The sequence below is a fragment of the Oncorhynchus tshawytscha genome, linkage group LG04 (assembly GCF_018296145.1).
Source record: "Oncorhynchus tshawytscha isolate Ot180627B linkage group LG04, Otsh_v2.0, whole genome shotgun sequence".
Taxonomy (NCBI): Eukaryota; Metazoa; Chordata; class Actinopteri; order Salmoniformes; family Salmonidae; genus Oncorhynchus; species Oncorhynchus tshawytscha.
This window is the reverse complement of record NC_056432.1, coordinates 55,186,338-55,210,143: the sequence shown is the minus strand read 5'-3', so window position 1 is coordinate 55,210,143 and position 23,806 is coordinate 55,186,338. Positions and strand designations below refer to the sequence as shown.

General features: G+C 43.4%; 2 protein-coding genes across 3 annotated transcripts; one reads left to right on the top strand and one right to left on the bottom strand.

The window, feature by feature from the left end:
* Nucleotides 1-33: 33 nt before the first annotated feature.
* LOC112249050 (Y+L amino acid transporter 2) lies at nt 34-19,463 on the top strand. Of its 2 annotated transcripts, none has more exons than XM_024418662.2 (10): nt 34-141; nt 12,985-13,560; nt 14,106-14,231; nt 14,336-14,480; nt 14,909-15,032; nt 15,469-15,572; nt 17,662-17,758; nt 18,033-18,182; nt 18,410-18,538; nt 18,755-19,463. In XM_024418662.2, the coding sequence occupies exons 2-10, from the start codon at nt 13,059-13,061 to the stop codon at nt 18,839-18,841; spliced, it is 1,464 nt and encodes a 487-aa protein (XP_024274430.1). In that variant the 5' UTR covers nt 34-141; nt 12,985-13,058; the 3' UTR covers nt 18,842-19,463. The 2 variants fall into 2 exon arrangements, with proteins under 2 accessions (XP_024274430.1, XP_024274429.1); XM_024418661.2 differs by having other exon boundaries at nt 18,355-18,538.
* A 1,230-nt stretch (nt 19,464-20,693) lies between these two features.
* On the bottom strand, nt 20,694-23,604 carry LOC112249051 (probable RNA polymerase II nuclear localization protein SLC7A6OS). Its single transcript, XM_024418664.2, has 5 exons — nt 23,268-23,604; nt 22,080-22,382; nt 21,700-21,906; nt 21,294-21,405; nt 20,694-21,158 (listed from the first exon to the last, which is right to left on the bottom strand). Exons 1-5 carry the CDS (start codon nt 23,457-23,459, stop codon nt 21,049-21,051), a joined length of 924 nt encoding a protein of 307 aa, XP_024274432.1. The 5' UTR covers nt 23,460-23,604; the 3' UTR covers nt 20,694-21,048.
* Nucleotides 23,605-23,806: the final 202 nt, after the last annotated feature.

Sequence of the window (23,806 nt, the reverse complement as noted above, 5' to 3'; positions counted from 1 at the left end):
CTGTATCCATTCACGTGATCATTTATTGCCGCCGTCACGTGACTATGATCATTTAGTCTGCTGTGTGTTCAGTGAGGATGCCGCAACCACACACACATCTTGGCAGGTCGTCTAGTGCGATAACCAGAAAACAATAAAAAGGTAAGACAAATAGCCGATACGAATGTAGCTGTTACTAATTTCACTAGTCCGCGTAAATGCCTGATTCACAGCCTACCTGCCATGTAGGACAAAGGGGGTTGTTATTTCCTGGCAAGAAGATGGAAAAGATAACTGGTCCTTTGCGTTTCCATAGGGTTTACTGGACATTACAGTAAACATATCGATATTGATTTTGGTCTGTTTCTAAAACAATCTCATTAAGGCTACAAATTCAAATCCACGATTTCCCTGTAGGGGAAACCGGGGTTGGTTGTCACAGTGTTTACTCAAAATCCAGGGCTGGCTAATATAGTAATTTCAAGATAAAAATGTGGTAGATCAAGCCATGTGGTAACGAACATCTAATTGGCATGGCGGTGTCACAATCTGACAACCATCCCCACAGTGTAACAATGTACCCAGTACGCTAAATTACGTTGAAAAAACACCTAGAAGACTTATTTTCCGGATGTTGAAAAGCCTGTTTCACAAGTTTGGACAGCACAGTCCAGTTAAATTAATTGAATTCAGTAAAGTGCACTACAGTAGCGAGAGTACCGTACAGTTGAGTTTAATTTGAGTAAAGTAACAGTACGTTAGTTTCCAACCGGTGTGCCGCTGTTCACGGATGTGGCTTGAGGAACTCTCAGGTGTGCTGCAGACTTTTGCGGAATGCACAGGTCATTTTGACTTGAGCGCCCTAGTGCTGGTCCGATAATACGTTCAAAGGAACATGGCTACATCTGTATCCAGTGCGCTCAGGCTGTTGTTTAATTTGTATAATTTTACTTTGTCTGTGAAAACCATTACCACGGGCAAATCTGATTTAGGTTTAGCCAGAGTTATTTATTTCTTAATATATGGCTCTGGGCTAACTGTAGCTATTCCACAGCGCCTGCCAAACAAACAAACTAAGCATGGCCTTGTCATTTTGTTGCCCAAACCGATTTTACCTGAGCTACATTTTCTTCTTTCTGGCATGACACTCTTAAAGGGGTATACACAAATTGACCATCATGAGTAAGGAACTATCAAAACGAGGAAAATATTTCAAATAAACCCTATGTAATCAATTTACATTAAAATTGTCACAGAAAATAGATTGCATTATGGATCAGATGAGATGGAGGTCAGTACCACTAAATAAATTAGGAACATTTTAGATGTGCTGCATAATTTTACATCCAATCAAGGTGTGCCACAGTTCAAAATAACATCTTCTAACCATGTGTATGTGACCAATACAGTTTGATTTGATATATGGATCTGTGCCATTCACTTTAAACTGGACTGTTTATAGCATGAGTGGTTGCCAGTAGATGCGCTTGTTTTGATAACAAAGCGAGAGCTGCATGTAGCCACCTGTGCACGTTTGTTCATATTCTTTGCTAGTTAGTGAGGTATTATCCCAGTTATAGCTAATTTCTAGTCAATAATGGGAGAGTGGTTGCTTCCTAGAAGAGCACAAAATGTGTGCATTTCTAGACCTCTTTGAAAAGCGAGTCACGTAAAGAGCTTTTTTTATGTCTTAAAAGGGCAGTGTTGTATTTTTGAGACTGTCTTGAATAAGCTAAGTAGCCAATAGGCAGAGGGTAGCATAATATGTCTGTTTCTCTCTAATAATGATAATGAATTTTATTTTATTTTATCAAACACATTTTCAGTCATCTCCTTGTCTGAAGGACAAGTGGATAAACAGGTTAATGATAAGCCTTCCATGAGACCTTATAAAAGGTCTCATGGAATGTAGGCCTACATTGAACACCACACATTTGCTGCCACTGTAGACTGAATGACAGAACAGCTATTTCCATGTTTGTGTTATGGGATGCCTTTTTCTCCATTGTTTTTGATGGAAGGCCACTCTGGTAGGCCTACATTATGATCAAATAGCCACAACAACCTTCTTCGCCACTGTTGAAACTGTAACTTAAAGCGGGTTCAGTGTTCACAGTAAATGCGTGCCAGAAGTTGCACAGAATTTTTCACAACGTTGAAGTTTGCGCTCAGCAGACCTGAAATGTGCCAGGGAAAAAATTGAGGGAACATTGGTGAGATGCTTCATTTATGTTTACAAAGTCTGTCCATGAGAGATTAAGGTCAGCCTCAGCCCAGAATTATACTTTTACTGAAAAGAAAGGCTGACAATATAGTAGATCCATAGTCATTACTTTCCTTTGTGTATAGACCTTGTGAGTATGGTGGTAAGGCTGGGCAATATATATATATATAGATAGATAGATAGAGATAGATAGATAGATGGGACCAAAGTAACAAAGCCTACTATCAGTAACACACTACCCTGCCAGGGACTCAAATCCTGCAGTGCCAGACATGTCCCCCTGCTTAAGCCAGTACATGTCCAGGCCCGTCTGAAGTTTGCTAGAGAGCATTTGGATGATCCAGAAGAAGATTGGGAGAATGTCAGATGAAACCAAAATATAACTTTTTGGTAAAAACTCAACTCGTCGTGTTTGGAGGACAAAGAATGCTGAGTTGCATCCAAAGAACACCATACTTACTGTGAAGCATGGGGGTGGAAACATCATGCTTTGGGGCTGATTTTCTGCAAAGGGACTAGGACGACTGATCTGTGTAAAGGAAAGAATGAATGGGCCATGTGTCGTTTTTTTTCTCATTTTGTTAGTCATAATTGAAGTGTACCTATGATGAAAATTACAGGCCTCTCATCTTTTTAAGTGGGAGAACTTGCACAATTGGTGGCTGACTAAATACTTTTGTATGTATGTATGTGTGTTAGTATTTTAAGGTACAGTGGTATTGATCTGCCTACCGGTACAGCTCCACATACTGGTACAATCATTTTTTTTTTTTTTTTGCAATACTGTCTATAAAGGTATTTTGATACAGTGCTAAATAAATTAAAAATTGGACTAGTTCACTGTCAACTTTGTTTTATACTCAACCAAACTAGGACAATCAGAATGGATAAATCCCAATTAAACCACATAGAATTAATTGGTTGTCATGCACTACTCATGAAACATATATTTTGTGCTTTTAATATTCAGAAACATCAAATACCATCAAAGATAAGACAAATATTGTGCTTTGATATTTTGGCTATATCGCTAAGCCCTATATCAAGGTGACTAAATGAAACCTCTCATATCCAGGCATTGACTCGCAACACTAACTCACTCCTTTTTGCAAAAACAAGAGCAAAACAATAGCCATCAGATCCTGTAGCAGTAACAGTACAGAAGCCATTTCAAAGCGCAAAGCACAGAGGATCTGCTGGCCCTGTGCCATAAGAACATGACTCACAGACCGGACATACCCGCTCAGCAACACAGGACTTAATGTCTTATTCAGTGTCATGGCCACTGTCAAATCAAATTGTATTTGTCACATGCGCCAAATACAACAAATGTAGACTTTACTGTGAAATGCTTACTTACTATCCCTTTCCCAACAATGCAGTTAAAAAGTATGAAAATTAACAAATGGATAAAAAGAAACGTAATAAAATAACAATAGCGAGGCTATATACAAGGAGTACCGGTACTGGGGTAGTTGGGGTGACTGATTGAAGTACTATGTACGGGGTGAAAAGCAGAGAGCCCGGGTAGCCATTCAATTAACCTCTTCAGCAGTCTTATGGCTTTGGGGTAGAAGCTGTTCAGGAGACTTAGTCCCAGACTTGGCACTCCGATACCGCTTCCTGTGCGGTAGCAGAGAGAACAGACTGACTTGGGTGGCTGGAGTCTTCAACCATTTTTAGGGCCTTCATCTTACACCGCCTGGTATAGAAGTTCTGGATGGCAGGGAGCCTGGCCCCAGTGACATACTGGGGCGTACACACTACCCTCTGTAGCACCTTGCGGTTGGATGCCGAGCATTTGCCATACCAAGCGGTGATGCAGCCAGTCAGGGATGCTCTCAATGGTGCAGCTGTAGAACTTTCTTAGGATTTAAGGGCCCATGCAAAGTCTTTTCAGCCTCCTGTGGGGGAAGAGATGTTGTGCCCACGTCATGACTGTGTTTGTGTGTTTGGACCATGATAGATCCTTAATGATGTGGACACCAGGGAACTTGAAGCTCTCGACCGTCTACACTACAGCCCCGTCGATGTTATTAGGGGCATGCTCGACCCTCTGTTTTCTGTTGTCCACGATCATCTCCTTTGTCTCCTTTGTCTGACTTTTGAGGGAGAGGTTGTTCTGGCACCACACGGCCAGGTATCTTGACTTCCTCCATTTAGGCCGTCTCATCGTCATCAGTGATCAGGACGACCACCGTTGTGTCTGGGCTGTACTGCTGTGGCATGGTGTTTCCAGAGTGATACACCATCCCATAGTGCTGGGTGATATGGCCAAAATACATTACTTTTGTGTATCTGTGGACACCCCTTCAAGTTAGTGGATTCTGCTATTTCACCAACACCTGTTGCTGACAGCTGTATAAAATCGAGCACACAGTCATGCAATCTCCACAGCCCAACATTGACAGTAGTGGTATTACTGAAGAGCTCAGTGACATTTAACGTGGCACCGTCATAGGATGCCACCTTACCAACAAGTCAGTTCGTCAAATTTCTGCCCTGCTAGAGCTGCCCCCGTAACTGTAAGTACTGTTATTGTGAAGTAGAAGCATCTAGGAGTAACAACGGCTCAGCCATGTAGTGGTAAGCCAAACAAGCTCACAGAACGGGACCACCGAGTGCTGAAGTGCGTAGCGTGTAAAAATCGTCTGTCCTCGGTTGCAACATTCACTACCGACTTCCAACATCAGCACAAGAACTGTTTGTCGGGAGCTTCATGAAATGGGTTTCCATGGCCAAGCAGCCTAAGATCACCATGTGCAATGCCAAGCATCAGCTAGAGTAATGTAAAGCTTGCCGCCATTGGACTCTGGAGCAGTGGAAACGCGTTCTCTGGAGTGATGAATCACTCTTCACCATCTGGCATTCTGACAGATGAATTGGGGTTTGGAGGATGCCAGGAGAACACTACCTGCCCGACTGCATAGTGCCAACATTTTAGTCTTTTTGGAGGAGGAATAATGGTCTGGGGCTGTTTTTCATGCTTCTGGCTAGGCCCCTTAGTTGCAGTGAAGGGAAATGTTAACGCTACAGCATACAATGACATTCTAGACGATTCTTTGCTTCCAACTTTGTGGCAACAGTCTCAAGAAAGCCCTTTCCTGTTTCAACATGACAATGCCCCCATGCAAAAAGTGAAAGTGAAGTCCATACAGAAATGGTTTGAAAGAACTTGACTGGCCTGTACAGAGCCCAACCCCCATTGAACATATTGAAATAGAATGCCGACTGCGAGCCAGGCCTTATCGGGCCAACATCAGTGCCCGACTTCACTTATGCTCTTGTGGCTGAATGGGTGCAAGTCACCGCAGCAATGTTCCAACATCTAGTGGAAAGCCTTCTCAGAAGAGTGGAGGCTGTTATAGCAGCAAAGGGGGGACCAATTCCATATTGATGCCTATGATTTTGGAATGAGATGTTTGACACGAGCAGGTGTCTACATACTTTTGGTCATGTAATGTCTACAATATTTTACTTTTGACAGTATTTCATTTTTCTGAATAATTAAAGTTCTAAATATGTTTCAAGAGTACTGCATGACCCTAGGATGTAATTTTATTCAAAGTGGTTTAAATGTGTTTTCTCCGTTCTGATTTGTTTTATACTCAACCAAACCAACCAAAATAGGACACAAATGGCAGTGAAGTTATCCAACTTTTCATTTATTTAGCACTGTATCAAAATAACCTTATAGACTGAATTGTAAAAATCCATGCTGGTATACCTCAAAATTAAACCATTCCATTATATAGCACTAGGGTTTGATATGTCATTGATACTGTATACACCTCATCGGTGTGAGAATCTGTACATTATTTCATGAGGAGAAACAAAAGCAGAGCCCCTTCCAGACAGGGCGGTTCAGAAACACAACCCCTGTTTTGTTCCAGGTTCAAATAACCACCTGTGGGATGTGGCTATTGACACCACTTTTTCTCTCACAGTCCGCATGTATAGTGCATATCTTAGTGGAATGACAGTCCATGTTCCCTCAATTTCTTTTCAGGACAGGAAATTTCAGCTCTGCTGAGCGCAAACTTGAATGTTGTGAAAATTCAGTGCAACTTCTGGCACGTGTGAACACTGAAGCTGTACCCGCTTTAAGTTAGTTTTAAGTGACCAAGTAGGCTACTTTGGCTATTTGATCCTAATGTAGGCCTACCAGAGTGGCCTACCTTCAAAAACAATGGAGACAAATGAATCCCATAACACTTTAACATGGAAATAGCCGTTCTGTCATTGTCTACAGTAGCAGCAAATGGATGGTATTCAGTATAGGCCTAGACTCCATGAGGATAATGCAGGGCTTGACATTAACATGTTTATCCACTTGTCCTTCAGACAAGTACAGTAGGTGACTGAATGTTCTTGTTTTCATGCAAGAAACCACTTTACAAAATAAATTGCATTATTATTCCCATTACAGAGAATCATACAAACGATGGTTCCTTTATTATTTTCCCCTAACCCTACCACCCCTCTCCTAATTGGAGTAAACTAGTAGCCTTTTGTCTTGAATAAGTTAAGTAGCCAGTCTCAATACATCACTGCCCCTTTTAAGACATTCAAAAAAGCTCTTTACCTGACTAACTTTTCAAAGAAAGCTAGCAATGTACACATTTTTGTGCTCTTGAAGGAAGCAACCACTACCCCATTGTTGACTAGAAATGAGCTATAACTGAGCAATCAACTCAAGAACTAGCAAAGCATATGAACAAATGTGCATAGGTGGCTATATAATCTCAAAACAAGTTCATCTATTCTCAGCCGCTCATGCTGTAAACAGGTATTTCAAAGTGAACGGCACAGATCCATAAATGGCTATTTGCATATAGGCCTACGACAGCTCTGATTGGTTATGGTGAGAGTACTGAGTCATGCCTTTCAATGCAATAGATTCCTACTCTAATGCGCTCTACCTATATGAAAATATTTTGCACAGTTAGATTTGCATACTAAGTCCTGCATAGTTCATTTTAGTTTCGGTATGTTACATTGAAAGTTGCTAATTGGTTGACTCGAGCAATTCCCACAGTTCAAATCAAATCAAATTTTATTTGTCACATACACATGATTAGCAGATGTTAATGCGAGTGTAGCGAAATGCTTGTGCTTCTAGTTCCGACAATGCAGTAATAACCAATGAGTAATCTAACCTAACAATTCCAAAACTACTACCTTATACACACACAAGTGTAAAGGGATAAAGAATATGTACATAATGATATATGAATGAGTGATGGTACAGAGCGGCATAGGCAAGATGCAGTAGATGGTATCGAGTACAGTATATACATATGAGATGAGTATGTAAACAAAGTGGCATAGTTTAAAGTGGCTAGTGATACATGTATTACATAAAGATGCAGTAGATGATATATACAGTATATACGTATACATATGAGAAATAATGTAGGGTATGTAAACATTATATTAAGTAGCATTGTTTAAAGTGGCTAGTGATATATTTTCCATCAATTCCCATTATTAAAGTGGCTGGAGTTGAGTCAGTGTGTTGGCAGCAGCCACTCAATGTTAGTGGTGGCTGTTTAACAGTCTGATGGCCTTGAGATAGAAGCTGTTTTTCAGTCTCTCGGTCCCAGCTTTGATGCACCTGTACTGACCTCGCCTTCTGGATGATAACGGGGTGAACAGGCAGTGGCTCGGGTGGTTGTTGTCCTTGATGATCTTTATGGCCTTCCTGTGACATCGGGTGGTGTAGGTGTCCTGGAGGGGAGGTAGTTTGCCCCCGGTGATGCGTTGTGCAGACCTCACTACCCTCTGGAGAGCCTTACGGTTGTGGGCGGCGCAGTTGCCGTACCAGGCGGTGATACAGCCCGACAGGATGCTCTCGATTGTGCATCTGTAGAAGTTTGAGTGCTTTTGGTGACAAGCCGACTTTCTTCAGCCTCCTGAGGTTAGAGGCGCTGCTGCGCCTTCTTCACGATGCTGTCTGTGTGGGTGGACCAATTCAGTTTGTCTGTGATGTGTACGCCGAGGAACTTAACTTACTACCCTCTCTACTACTGTTCCATCGATGTGGATAGGGGGGTGTTCCCTCTGCTGTTTCCTGAAGTCCACAATCATCTCAGTTGAGCGATATGTTGACGGTGTTAACCAAAGGGGAAGAGTTGAGTGAAATTCAATCTCGTGCTGATATTTCTTTGTCGTGGCAGTCTGAGGGGAGCTGCGTGCCCGCGCAGTTTAGAGGGAATATTGCAGACCGTCCCATGCAAATATGGCAACTCTATTCCTGGAAGAGCGAACTTTACATGGCGCTGTATTTGAAGGTTTCCTAGAAAGTAGGGCAGGAATTAAAGGCGCTCACTTTCAGCACATGGGGCTGCATGGGGCTCCCACCCTTACACTCACGTCACCTTTCTGAGCAATTCATACATTTAATTTCACTCAAAGAAGTCTGTTTACCTCTCACCTGTCTTCATCAAAATGATATGGTAAAAAGAAATGATGCTTAATTTAAAAATACATTAAAAAAATATATTTTTATTTAACTAAGCAAGTCCGTTAAGAACAAATTCTTATTTTCAATGACGGCACAGTGGAACAGTGGGTTAACTGCCTGTTGAGGGGCAGAACAACAGATTTGTACCTTGTCAGCTCGGGGATTTTAACTTGCAACCTTTTGGTTACTGTTAAGGGTTGCGTCAATCGAATCTGGTATCAGGATAAATATGACACTGAGTCACCGATTGTAAACTATGTACTTTTTTATTAGCTAAGCAATAAGTGGTAAATGCAATTTTCGTATACACGGGTCCGCTGTAACACCACACAGGGTAGAACAGAGAACTGACTTGTTCCTGACAAAGTTATTATAATATACTCTCACAGAAGTAGTTCCTGCTTCCGAGCTGTCCTGTCAGAGTAGAGACTGGGCGTGGTTTAAACTCACTCAGCCTATCGTTGAGTGTTGGTGCACGAGCTGGTCCCAGCCCCCTAGGCGCTTCAGCGGTCAGGCATTGTAGCTGTGTAGAATATCTATGCGCTCATACTCTCTACAGTTATCACACACCTGGCTCCTGTTATCTAACAAAAGAGTGTTTGTTCTCTACACTACGTTCTGTATGCGTCTCCCACAACTCATTATAACTGCCTACACCCAAGGTTAGCCATTTTCCACTAATGTTACTTCTAACTCACACAAACACCCTCATGATAAGCCAAGCATATTGTCAATCTCTTGACAAGCAGATGGTATAATCGTAGAATAAGTCATGCCTAGTTATTGACAGAGTGCAGTTATATCAGAGATATTTGTCCTCAATGACGCAATCAGTTAAGGCACATTTTTATTTTTACGCATTTCACACATTCATCCCATGAAATGTACAGCCCTGCCCCAGCACTGACTGCACTGTAGAGGGCATTAAGAGCCAGGATGTGATGTTATCATACATACCATGACTGCATTTCAAACAACTCAAAGTAGACCGCCTTCGGCCCTAAACACACTGTTCTATGCCCTTGGGGGAATTCCCGCGGCCGTATTTTTCGTCAGTTTTTAACGTAAGCCCCTCAGCCCTCGTTTTTAACGGAGTTTACAAGTGTACAATTATGTTCACTTCGAGGGCATGAAACGCCCCCATAATTCAATTTGAGGCCTAAGGGAATAGGGTGTGTCTTTTTTAAGTGTTTCGGAATGCAGCCCATGAGTGGGCCCACTGGCATAGCGCAGTTTCTCAGGTTAGAGTTTGTATAGAGTTTGTATAAGTATAGACTACCGATCGCTCACCATGGATCTGACATTGTGACGTCTACGCTGCTGCCTATCAGTTTGTGGTGCAAGGGCTTGAAGTAGCCTATAGCTTTGTTTATTTTATTTAATTGGTCGTCATTTTCTAATGTTAAGCCTAACGTTTATGTTTCACGTAGTTACAGGCCTACGGTATAGCAATGCTGCTATTTAGAATGCAGGCTGGCCGTAATAATGTTTTAATTGTTATGTAATTAAAGTGGGAAATTCAAACATTACAGATTCAGAGATGGATGGAAGGGGTTGATGGGATTAAAGGATGGGATTAAAAAATAACGATGATGAATACTTTGTCCGTAAAATGTATATAAACAGCAAAGAAAGAAACGTCCTCTCACTGTCAACTGCGTTTATTTTCAGCAAACTTAAGATGTGTAAATATTTGTACGAACATAACAAGATTCACCAACTGAGACATAAACTGAACCAGTTCCACAGACATGTGACTAACAGAAATGGAATAATGTGTCCCTGAACAAAGGGACACATTAATCAAAAGTAACAGTCAGTATCTGGTGTGGCCACCAGCTGCATTAAGTATTGCAGTGCATCTCATCCTCATGGACTGCACCAGATTTGCCAGTTCTTGCTGTGAGGTGTTACCCCACTCTTCCACCAAGGCACCTGCAAGTTCCTGGACATTTCTTGGGGGAATGGCCCTAGCCCTCACCCTCCAATCCAACAGGTCCCTGACGTGCTCAATGGGATTGAGATCTGGGCTCTTCGCTGGCCATGGCAGAACACTGACATTCCTGTCTTGCAGGAAATCACGTACAGAACGAGCAGTATGGCTGGTGGCATTGTTATGCTGGAGGGTCAGGTCAGGATGAGCCTGCAGGAAGGGAACCACATGAGGGAGGAGGATGTCTTCCTTGTAACGCACAGCGTTGATTGACAGCAATGACAACAAGCTCAGTCCGATGATGCTGTGACACACTGCCCCAGACCATGACGGACCCTCCACCTCCAAATCGATCCCTCTCCAGAGTACAGGCTTCGGTGTATGACAAACATGAATCCGACCATCACCCCTGGTAAGACACAACCGCGACTCGTCAGTGAAGAGCACTTTTTGCTGGTCCAGCAACGGTGGGTTTGTACCCATAGGTGACGTTGTTGCCAGTGATGTCTGGTAAGGACCTGCCTTACAACATGCCTACAAGCCATCAGTCCAGCCTCTCTCAGCATATTGCGGACAGTCTGAGCACTGCTGGAGGGATTGTGCGTTCCTGGTGTAACTCTGGTAGTTGCTGTTGCCATCCTGTAGCTGAGCCGCAGGTGTGATGTTCGGCTGTACCGATCCTGGCAGGTGTTGTTACACGTGGTCTGCCACTGCCTCCCTGTAGCGCTGTCTTAGGCGTCTCACAGTACGGACATTGCAATTTATTGCCCTGGCCACAGCTACAGTCCTCATGCCTCCTTGCAGCATACCTAAGGCACATTGACGCAGATGAGCAGGGACCCTGGGCATCTTTCTTTTGGTGTTTTTCAGAGTCAGTAGAAGGCCTCTTTTAGTGTCCTAAGTTTTCATAACTGTGACCTTCATTGTCTACCGTCTGTAAACTGTTAGTGTCTTAACGACTGTTCCACAGGTGCATGTTCATTAATTGTTTATGGTTCATTGAACAAGCATGGGAAACAGTGTTTAAACCCTTTTACAATGAAGATCTGTGAAGTTATTTGGATTTTTATGAATTATCTTTGACAGACAGACATTGTCCTGAAAAAGGAACTTTTCTTTTTTTTAAAGATCTTGTGGAGAGCCCTGACATTATCTTTCTGACTCACCTACTACCCATGTAGACTGGACAACACAAACGCATCACTTTAGGGTTGGCAGATGTCTGGAGTGACACATCGTCCCATCCTCCTGTCCAAATATTGTGGAGATTCAATCGTATCTTTTTTTTTCTCTCTTGGGGGTGCACACAGAGGTGTCAATTGACTGGCAGGAAGAACAAAATATGTAAAGGACACATTGCTAGGCCTAAACGGTGTTAAACCTAGTTATTTAAAAAAAAAATCTAGTCTAGGCTGCCTTTATTTTCAAATTGGTTGGACCATGTACTATTGTCCATAAAAATACTCATATCAGCATAGTTGTGGGAAGTAGGGTTGTGAGGGTCCCCCCACAAAATGAGTGAACTAGACCTTTATTACTCCTGTATAAAAAAATACTCTGGGCTAACTATTTACAAGTCCGTCATCCTGCTGAGTTCGCCACTGGGTGGACATGCTGGTGTTCCTCGCCAGAAACCTTTTATGGGGCCTAAGACATGGTTAAAAAAAAAAACCTCGACCTAAATGGTTCCTCATTGCACTTTTTAAAATTTAATTTTTTTTCATTCAAATCCAGGTTAATCTTAAGCGAAAGACAGCCTATAGGATAGGCTGGAATATTCTGTCAAAACTTGAATGATTTATTTGTACTAGGTTTCTTTGCACTAATTTAGGTTATTTTTGTACTTATTGTGTTTAGGCTACTTTATTTATTCTCTAATTTGTAGGCCTATTATGAAAGGATTTTTACAGTTTGACAGGCAAAATAGGCCTTTTTTTTTGTTGCCTAAATCAATATTCATTCAAGTGTTAAAGATTGTTATAGGCTAAATAATGTATCTGTTGACTTTTATATAAAATGCACATTCAAATAGACTAAACCTGTTGTTTTGTGACATCGCAATGTCGTCAACATCGACAATGGCTGTCAAACATTGCCATAGACGATGCAATTGGGTTATTGTCAAAATCATTTCTTAAATTTAAACAAAAAAAGTAATACAATTTAGACAGGTGTGAGATGATGGGCGCATTGGCCCACAGAGCTGTGGGTGTGTTCGCTACACCGGGGAGTGGGTCTAGAGAGTAGATGGAATACATTTGGATTAGACCACTCCACACTCTCTGCCTGCTTCAGAGGCATTAGCTACGCCAGTTTTCCTTTCTCTCTCTCTCTCTTTCAAATCTCAAATTCTCCATCTTCCCCTTTTTCTTGTCTCTTAAGGCAGGTGGCACCCAATCAGAGGGGACCCTCTTCCCAGAAGTAGCCAGCCAGCCAGGCCCCCAGACAGTCCCAGCATGGAGAACCGGGACGAGTCCAGGAAGCTGAACGAGAGCTCCTCGCCCCCCGACGACACCGACGCCATGGCCCCCGAGCAGGCTAAAGAAAGCATGCAGATGAAGAAGGAGATCTCCCTGCTCAACGGAGTCAGCCTCATCGTAGGCAACATGATTGGCTCGGGCATCTTCGTGTCTCCCAAGGGCGTGCTCATCTACAGCGCCTCCTACGGCCTGTCGCTGGTCATCTGGGCCGTCGGTGGAATATTCTCAGTGGTCGGCGCTCTGTGTTACGCAGAGCTGGGCACCACCATCACCAAGTCCGGGGCCAGCTATGCCTATATCCTGGAATCCTTTGGTCCATTCATTGCCTTTATTCGCCTGTGGACATCACTGCTCATCATTGAGCCCACCAGTCAGGCGGTCATCGCCATAACGTTCGCTAACTACCTGGTGCAGCCGCTCTTCCCCACGTGTGAGCCACCCTACTCAGCTTCGCGCCTCATCGCAGCCGCCTGCATATGTGAGTAAACCCTTATGACGCGCTTAGGCACTCTCTGCTTCACTTTATCCTTCTCTCACGAATGGCAAACGAAGCATCAAAGGACACTCTGAAAATGCAAATAGGACATTGGCAGACCGTTTAATTCCAGTTGAGTAACTTAGAACGCTCTCAAATTGCTCTTAGGAGGACTTGCTCTTCAGGTTTTCCAGTACCTCCCTACCTCATACCCATTTCAGTAACACTACGTGACTTCAACAGGCAGAATTAGTACATAATGTACTGTTTTCATGCATGCGTGTGCACTCACTGCGCTGTGCATCTGTACAGACAGCAGCCCAACAGAACAGAACAGAACAGGGCAGAACTACTCTTGAGTTAAGAAGCTTCGAGTCCTCTCTTCATGTGACCTGTGAATTGTAACGTAACTAATTGAATGAGTGCTCTGTGATTTGAAAGACTCTTACAGCACAGTAAAAATATTTGGTCTTTGATCTATAACAGTCCTCTGCTAAGTACTAGTCTTCTGATGTTGTGTGAACACTCGTGTCTTTGGTTGGCCCTAGGTTTGCTGACATTCATCAACTCAGCCTACGTGAAGTGGGGCACCAGGGTGCAGGATGTCTTCACTTACGCCAAAGTTCTTGCCCTCATCGTCATCATCATCACAGGCGTAGTGAAACTATGCCAAGGTCAGTGACACTGTAACACTGCTGCCAACACACTCATTTTCGTATCCGGTTTTTATCCCATTGCATGAGAGGTTGTATAGTAATTATTGTCTGCCTCCTCTCAGGATACACCGTGAACTTTGAGGCGTCATTCCAGGGCTCTTCCACAGACCCAGGAGACATTGCCTTGGCCCTGTACTCTGCCCTGTTCTCCTACTCGGGCTGGGACACACTCAACTTTGTTACCGAGGAGATCAAGGACCCAGAGAGGTACTCATGACGTCCTGACAACACGTACCAAACATAACGCTTGATTTCCGCCTCTATAGTCCGTCATTAACTAGACTGACCGACAACGACTCCAACAGAGGGGTCGGCTGAAGCACAAACTGCTCCGCTCCCGTGCTAGAACGGTAACTGGGTTCCATTACTAATTGGAGGAAGCTTTGGTAACAAGGATGTGTGAATGCAGTGGTAGATAATGGAGTTCCATAGTGATTGCTGGCAACTGGGTGTTATTCCAAAGTAGAACCTACCGTATGTACGTTCACACTTTAACGCCATTGACATGTAACCTTACCACCATGTTGCACTGTTTTGTTTAAGCAAGTTAACTCCGGCTAGAGTATATGCCAAAGCAAAGAGAGACGTATACTGTGTGAATGATCATGTTTGACCTCTTGACCCTGTTCCCATAGGAACCTGCCCCTGTCCATTGCCATCTCCATGCCCATCGTCACGATCATATATATCATGACTAACGTGGCTTACTATGCCGTGCTGGACATGAGTGCCATCCTCGCCAGTGACGCTGTGGCTGTGGTGAGTTCAGAATTAAGAGCGCTCACTTTTATATCATGGAATGGGTTTTATTTAGTTTATTGGGCCAATGGGTCTCTGTTGAAGGGCAGATTACTTACTGCTCTGATTTCCGGGAATGTTCCGACCCACGTGCCACACGTTGAAGTAATTACCATGCGATTAATGCCCTTGCTTGTTTTTTGAAAATGTTTTAATGTATACATTGAGTTGATGTTCTGTTCTTAGGCCTGTTTGTCTTTGTTTCTATAAGCACCTGCTCAACCTCAGGCGACTGTGTCAGGGCTGGGCCGCCTGGCCCGTTGACAGTCCAGGATGTTTAATTGGAGTCCGACAGACTCCCGTTTTAGATATGGATCTTTCTTTAGCCATGTGTAAAAGTGTGTTTTTTTTATTTTTTATATCCTGTGTGAAATATGTTTTATCTTCTCCTCTGTAGACGTTTGCGGACCACACTCTGGGAGTGATGAGCTGGACCATCCCCATCGCTGTGGCTCTGTCCTGTTACGGAGGGCTAAACTCATCTATTATCGCCGCATCCAGGTAAATCCTGTGACACGCTCGCTCTCCCATACAATGCCCTAAGCTTTTATGGTCTTGCTGTTCAGTCTAAGGCCTCGATTTCATGTTCCATCTGGTTATGTTGTACTCCGATGGTTTTTACAGTAACCTTCTATAATAAACACCAGCTGGAGTTGTTTTCTGGTAATGGCTATGGAGGTACACAAAGTATGTGGACACCTGCTCGTCGAACGTCTCGTTCCAAAATCACGGGCATTAATATGGAGTCGGTCCCCCATTTCCTGCCATAACAGCCTCCACTCTTCTGGGAAGGCTTTCCACTAGATGTTGGAACATTGCTGCGGGGACTTACAGCCATTCAGCCTCAAGAACATTGGTGATGTTGGGCACTGATGTTAGGCCTGGCTCGTAGTCAGAGTTTCAATTTATCTCAAAGGTGTTCGTTGAGGTCAGGGCTCTGTGCAGGTCAGTCAAGTTCTTCCACACCGATCTCGAGAAACCATTTCTGTATGGATCTCACTTTGTGCATGGGGGCATTGTCATGTTTAAACAGGAAAGGGCCTTCTTGAAACTGTTGCCACAATGTTGGAAGCACAGAATCGTCTAGAATGTCATTGTATGCCGTAGCATTAAGATTTCCCTTCACTGGAACTAAGGGGGCCAACCTGAACCATGAAAAACAGCCCCAGACCATTATTCCTCCTCCACCAAATGTTAGTTGGCACTACGCATTTGGGTAGGTAGTGTTCTCCTGGCATCTGCAAAGTCCAGATTTGTCTGTTGGACTGCCAGTTGGTGAAGCGTGATTCATCACCCCAGAGAACGCGTTTCCACTGCTCCAGAGTCCAATGGCGCCGAGGTTTACAGCACTCCAGCCGACGCTTGGAATTGAGTATGGTGATCTTAGGCTTGTGTGTGGCTGCTCGGCCATGGAAACCCATTTCATGATGCTCCCGACTAACAGTTATTTTGCTGATGTTGCTTCCAGAAGCAGTTTGGAACTCAGTAATAAGTGTTGCAACTGAGGACAGACGGCTGAGCTGTTGCTGCTCCTAGACATTTTCACTTCACAATAACACCACTTACAGTTGACTGGGGCAGCTTTAGCAGGGTAGAAAGTTGACCTACTGACTTGTTGGAAAGATGGCATCTTATGACGGTGCAAGTTGAAAGTCACTGAGCTCTTCAGTAATGCCATTCTACTGCCAATGTTTGTCTATGGAGATTGCATCGCTGTGTGCTCGATTTTATACATCTGTGAGCAATGGGTGTGGCTGAAATAGCCAATTCCACAGTGTATGCTGTGTGCCACAGATTTACCATTATGTTGTCCAGATGCTCTAGTGGCTGCTAGTGCTGAGTGATTAACCGAAATGTCAGTTGTTTGAAAAATAACTAATTGACCGACATCTGTTCAATTATTTGAATTCCATTTTGTTTGTTTTTTTTGCCCTTTTTTTTCTCTTCTTCTTCCTGTGAGCTCAATGCACACATTGGCTGCAGTTTCACTAGTCATCATTTCTGATCATGCCTGGACTGTGTGACGTAGCAGTGAGTTGTAGTTACCAGTAGGCCAATGTTCTACATAGTTTGGCGCAGAAAACGTGATAATTAACTACAATGACCACGGAGAGGGAGAGAAGAGACAGAAGAGGCGCAATCGAAAGGGGTAGAGAGCAGTTGCTTCGCGGTATCTCTACCTGAAAATACATTATCAAAAGTGATTGATAGTTGGTATTTAGCAGTCATAAAAGTAAACCCTTATTTACTTAGAAGAACTATTAAAATTGTGGGGGTTTTATTTGTCAGACTGCATAGGCAGCAGCTCGATTGAGATGACTTGGAATCAAATAAAACAAATGAAATATTTTATTAAGTAAAATCATGTGGATAACTGATTTTAATAATTGATAAGCAGTAATGGGCAGTCACTACCATCATGGGACTTGTATTAATTGTTTTATTCTGTGTTGTTCAACCCACATAATGCATAGTGCATTTAATGTTTTTTAAAAATCAATATCTTTTTAAAAATCTACACGAAACTGAACCGACCAACAAAAAAAACCACTAATCGCTCAGCACTAAGTGATACCTCTGCCGTTGGCAGGCTGTTCTTCGTGGGTGCTCGTGAAGGTCACCTCCCGGACGCCTTATCAATGATTCATGCGGAGAGGTATACTCCTGTCCCTGCTCTGCTCTTCAACGTAAGCACCCCCTTTCCTTACATCACTTACATCGCACACTTTAGAACCATTTCATCAACTGTTATGCTAAACAAACAAAGTAGAAACATCTCCACTGTCCACATCGACTCAAAGCTGCTGTCTGTGCTGACACCTGGTGGATGGACATGCCCAGTGCAGCTTCCTAACTATCTGGTGTGGATGATGCTGATGAGCCATGTCTCTCCCTGCTGGTGAGTCATACGTCCTGCCTCTGTTGACCAGTGTCTTCTTTGTTGTTGTTGTGTATCCACAGTGTGCAATGGCCTTGGTTTACCTGACTGTAGAGGATGTCTTCCAGCTGATCAACTACTACAGCTTCAGCTACTGGTTCTTTATGGGTCTGTCTATCGCCGGGCAGATCTACCTGCGCTGGAAGGAACCAGACAGACCCAGACCACTCAAGGTGAGAACTTGACTGTCTCACTTGTGAACTAATATGTTCATACTTTATCAATTAATAGACTAAAGATCAAATCTCTTGGAAGACTCATAGTTACATGTAAGGCAACAATGAATGTTATTTTCTCCTTCCTTCTATGCCTGTGCTTGTCTCCCCTATGTGTTCCTGTGTGCAGTTGACCCTGTTGTACCCCATCATCTTCTGTTGTTGCACTGTGTTCCTCGTGGCAGTGCCACTGTACAGTGACACCGTCAACTCTCTCATTGGCATCGCCATTGCCCTCTCCGGAGTGCCGGTCTACTTCCTGGGCATCCACCTGCCCGAGTCCAAACGCCCACCCTACATTACCAAGTTACTACGTGAGTTACCCTCTTTCAATAAGACCCTTTCCTCAGCCTGTTTCCAAATGAGGACTGATTTTTATTTATATATATGTATATGTATATGTATGTATATGTGTATATATATGTGTCTTGTATGATAGTTAAATGTTTCCATTGAAAGATGTGGAAACAGTATTTTCATTTTTAGTAATTTAATGATTGCGCTAACCCTCTTTCTTTCACTTTTGCTAGGTTCTTTCACACGCTTTACCCAGCTCACCTGTTTCTGTGTGCTCACAGAGATGGACATCAGTGGGTAAACCTCACTCCCAACCATGACACAAAGCTCTCACCATGTTACCCACCACCCTCTGCAATTCACAAACAGACACATGGGACCAACTTATGGAATTTCACCTATTTTTTTTTTTTGTTGTTGCAAAGACATGGGAATATTTAATAATTTTACCAGAATGTCTCACTACTATGTTAGTCTGTAAGTTTACAAGTTGGGACACTATGCACACGTTTACAAGCACAGACAGGTATAGAGAGGTGACAGTGTGGGACTCCAGTTGCTTTCCACTGTCACCAACCTGGTGCCTGATGGTTCATGTGAAGTTAAGCATTGGACCAGGACAGATCCCAAGAAAAGCCATGGTCGTCTGGCCAGTACTCTAGGACATCCCCTCCTCCTTATGTCATTATACTACTCATAGTTTCACTTCTCCCCATCTCCTGACATATCATTGTCCCTTGCCTGGTGTATGGGGTGAGATCCACATCAGAGCATATGGAGTTGTTCTCTCCCTTCTCAGAGGCTGGAGATCTATGTAAGATGGCAGTACATCTCTTATCTCGTGATGGAATGACCTATAGAGGTTGTTTTGATGTCAGAGGGTATAGGTATGCACTTTTTAAATGCTGTGCCTGTCAAATACATATACACTGAGTGTACAAAACATTAGGAATACCTGCTCTTTCCATGAGACTGTCCAGGTGAAATCTAGGATCTCTTATTGATGTCACCTGTTAAATCTACTTCAATCAGTGTAGATGATGGTTATGAGAAAGGTTAAATAAGGATTTTTTTATTTATTCTTGAGACATGGGTTGTGCATGTGTGCCATTCAGAGGGTGAACTGGTAAGACAAAATATATAAATGTCCTTGAATGGGGTATGGTAGTAGCTGTCAGGCGCACTGGTTTGAGTGTCAACTGCAACTCTACTGGGTTTTTCACACTCAAGTTTTCCCATATCAAGAATGGTCCAACACCAAAAGGCCATCCATCCAGCTTGAGACAACTGTGGGAAGCATTGGAGTCAACATCCCTGTGGAATGCTTTCGACACGTAGAGTTCAAGCCAGACAAATCGAGGCTGTTCTGAGGGCAAAAACTCAATATTAGGAAGTCGTTCCTAATGTTTTGTACACTCAGTGTATGTCTGTATATCCGGAAGGGACATGCAAACAGACCGGTTTTCATAAATATTAAAATGTATTTCTTAAAGGTGATGCTACGGTCTTGTTCTCTTGGAGCTTTTGAGTTATGGATGATGGTTTATTGGAAAAAGGGAACAAATGACTCGACGTCTGCTGCTACATGGTTGTTCAGTGGGTTTTTTCCCCCAGCCCTCCTTTCTGGTGTTACTTCAGTTATGAGATGCTCATTTTTCTGTGAACTGCTGACTGACCTTAGTAAGGTTAATGTAGTATGCAAACTATTTATCCATAAACCTGAATCCCACCCACAAAGACCTTCTGTACTACTTTTGAAAATGTGCAATAGCCAACTGTCATCTCAGCAACGGCAAATGTAACCCTCCAAAGACCATGGTGACTGAGGCCATGTCAGCTTTACCAACAGTCGATCACTTGATGGGCCTATTAGGGCAGCAGTAGTTAATTAAACAGAACATTAACTTTATTGTACCTGTAAGTTAACCATGCAAAGGATCTCCTGGGCCAATATTTAACGAAGCCACTATAATAAGTTATTCAGTGAATATGAAAGACGTGGTTACCCATGAACAAGTTAAATGAGGAATGAGTTGGCTCTGTCAGTTTGCCTGCTGAATACTAATTCCATGGAAGATTGGTTGATAAGTTTTATTCATAAAACCTAACCAGTTTGCAGTATAATTTCATTCATTGCAGTATAATTTCATTCATTACAGCAATAATGCACAATTTCTTTGGGAAGTCTTACATTTATTTTTATACACATCTACATATTTACAGAAGGGATTTGGAGTCACTTTCATCACACATCAAGAGTACAGGCTCCCGTGTGACAGGGAATGTAGACCCACACATAGTATCACACTTTCAGATGCACAATCACTACCATACGCTTACACGTACGTACTACCATGCACAACATGCAAACACGCAGTCCAAACCATCTCACCAACATACAAGTTAAACCAGAAGCACACCATAGTTATGTGCAACACATCTACCACACATTCACACCAACACTTGCACAGTAAAAAAAAAAAAAAAAAAAAAAAAGACAAAAACCACCAATGCTCAAAGTTGGAGATCAGTCGGAGTCATCCTTGTCTCCATCATCATCATCATCTAACTCCTGCATCACCTCGCCCTGGTACTGGTCCCAGGATCTCCGACTGTACGAGTGCTCTTCCCAGGACCCTTCAGGATGAGAACGGCAAAATTAGGTTTCGGAGAGAAACTAGTAATGCAACTATCCTTACTATGGGAGCTTTGATAATCATTGCGTGAAGCTTTTGTGAACTTCATACAATAAAAATAAATGTACTAGCCTACCTCCATAGCGCTCCTCTCTGTCACTGCCATCCTCATCTGGGTAGTCATTCCTCCAGTTCCCCTCTTCATTCTCATCCTCATACACTTCCTCATTCACCACCAAGTCAGGCACCTGGAAATCCAAGAAAAGGTTATTCATCCTGCATCATTTTATGTTATTCAGATACTAACCTTGTCCCATGCTCAATTGCTACTGTGTATAGAGTCTGGAAACACTGCAATAAGGTGGGACTTGAATTGAAAGTGGTGTGGGTGAAAAATCTAAATGAGAGAGCCTTTTACAGCTGTATTTGATTATTTATTTTTAAGTTCAAACACAGCAACCATATTTTTGAGAAGCCCAATTGATTGAGTTTGGGCATAAAGTTCGTAAAAACTAGTTCTAAGATACACTTTTGACCCTTACCAACTCTCCCTCGTCTGAGTAGGGCCTGACGGACAGGATGTCCTGGATCCAGCCTGCAGCGACTGTTTCCTGGTAGTAAAGGTCATACACGTAGTCGTCCTCCCGTTCACGATGCTCAACACCCACACCCTCTCCAGACACACTCAGCTTCTCACGGAGCATCTTCATCGAGTTACACAGGATAGTCTCTGGGTCAGGGGTCAGCAACTGGGAAACAGTCACAATAAGCATCAAATTCAAGCCATCCAAATACTAGGCCTATGTGTCAGTGGCAGATTGTAATCTGGATCCACTGAATTCATCATATGTGAACTGGGCACTGATATGTTTACATAGAACGTTTCCCCAGCTCTAGCTAGGGGAGCTCAGCTCACACCTACCTTGCTAGGAGCTTTGTCCTGGTCCCCATCTTCCTGGATGATGTCAAACACCTGAACTTCACCTAGGCTCCAGGCATTTTTGCCTGGCTCCTCTGTGGGCTCTGGCTGCGTTGAGGGGGACTGTTCTACAGGCATCCCTGCTCGATGGCTGGAGAGGATCCTGTATCGCTCCTCCCGCCTGGTGCTCCACTTTACGCTCCGCAGATCTCCCACAATCCTCTGGGAGCTGCCTGAGGGGCGCAGGGCATGGGCCATGCGGGGGCGGGCCAGTGCTTCACGAACCTGTGTCTGGACTGGGGCATCCTAAGAATAGTGACAATGTAGGGAACAGTTATCCTAACAAAGACGGTTGAGACTAATAAGACTGGCAGTGCATTACATGAAAGGTTCACTAAATTAAACTTAGCTACCAAGAACTGTTTCTGAGTGCTAAGAAAACATTAAGATCTCTTTTACATTAAAAATAAAACGATAGGTTATGAAACTAGCTATGACTGACTCTGGACCATGACCAGCCAACTCATATTTTTATTTAACTAACTAGGCAAGTCAGTTAAGTACCAATTCTTATTTACAATGACGCCTACCCCGGGAAAACCCTGTCGACGCTGGGTCAATTGTGCGCCGCCCTATGGTACTCCCAATCACGGCCGGTTGTGATACAGCCTGGAATCGAACCAGCGTCTGTAGTGACGCCTCCAGCACTGAGCTGCAGTGCCTTAGACCGCTACGCCTCTCGGGAGCCAAACAGGTGTTGCGAAGGATTATCTCCTCCTAGCTAGCTAAATATACAAATTCATAATTGTCCCATGATCTTGAAATGGCAGATGTGCAAGAGACAGGTACACCAGATACTGGTGCTGTGACGTTAACGAGAACGTAGGCTGGCAGGCTAGCTCGCGAACGATAGTTAACAAGCTATCCGTGTTGTTAGCCAGCTAGCTCGCTTGCTAATCAACACAAAGCGAACTAGCCAGTTACCGAAGTAAGGATGACTTGAGCTGAAGAGAAAATACAATGTATATAGCTAACGTTAACCAGCTGATAAGCTAACTACAGTTAGTTTAACATCAAATACATTAGGTAGCTAGCTAGTCAAACTAAAACAGCAGACTTGAGTGTCTTGCACAGCACCAGCCGATTGTGTACAGCGCCCACGAGAAACCGTGGTTTGACAGCGGCCCATACCTGTGACGCTACGGTTGCCACGAGTTTGAAGACTGAATTCTCAACCTCTGCATCATCGGGCTCAGGCACAGTTTCCCCAGCGGTCTGGGATGTGGTCTCTGGCCGAATACGTTTACAGGCAAGCAGCAACGCATCGGCAGGGTCAGTTCCTCTCTTTCTTTTCACCCGGAGAATAGTGGTGCTTGGATCCATGGCTGCTCCAGCTGGCGCTACCGTAACTAGCTAGCTATAGTCGCACTTGTGAAAGAGGAGACAGGATTCTCCCAATACTATGGTATCTTCTTCGATTAGGTTTTACGGCGGTTGGCGTCCAACAAATGTTGCATTGCCGCCACCTACTAGACTGGAGTATACTCCTTATACTTAAAATAAATCATCATAAAATACATAAATCAACACATACCCTACCATCTAACCCTACACTCACCACCCTACTCCACTATATACATATGTTTAATCCTACCTCAAGCCAACAGCCTGAAAGGTTGGGACACCACCAATTAACACCTTGTAACTCTTCTGACCCAAATAACTCTTTG

Bases quoted from the DNA above. Each gene is read 5' to 3' on its own strand.
- LOC112249050 (XM_024418661.2), top strand. From the start codon at position 13,059: ATGGAGAACCGGGACGAGTCCAGGAAGCTGAACGAGAGCTCCTCGCCC. The intron at 13,561-14,105 runs GTGAGTAAACCC...GGTTGGCCCTAG, and splicing joins CATCGCAGCCGCCTGCATAT to GTTTGCTGACATTCATCAAC. The intron at 18,183-18,354 runs GTGAGAACTTGA...TCCTGTGTGCAG, and splicing joins ACAGACCCAGACCACTCAAG to TTGACCCTGTTGTACCCCAT.
- LOC112249051 (XM_024418664.2), bottom strand. From the start codon at position 23,459: ATGGATCCAAGCACCACTATTCTCCGGGTGAAAAGAAAGAGAGGAACT. The intron at 21,907-22,079 runs GTAGGTGTGAGC...ACTGTTTCCCAG, and splicing joins AGGACAAAGCTCCTAGCAAG to TTGCTGACCCCTGACCCAGA. The intron at 21,159-21,293 runs GTAGGCTAGTAC...CTCATCCTGAAG, and splicing joins CAGAGAGGAGCGCTATGGAG to GGTCCTGGGAAGAGCACTCG.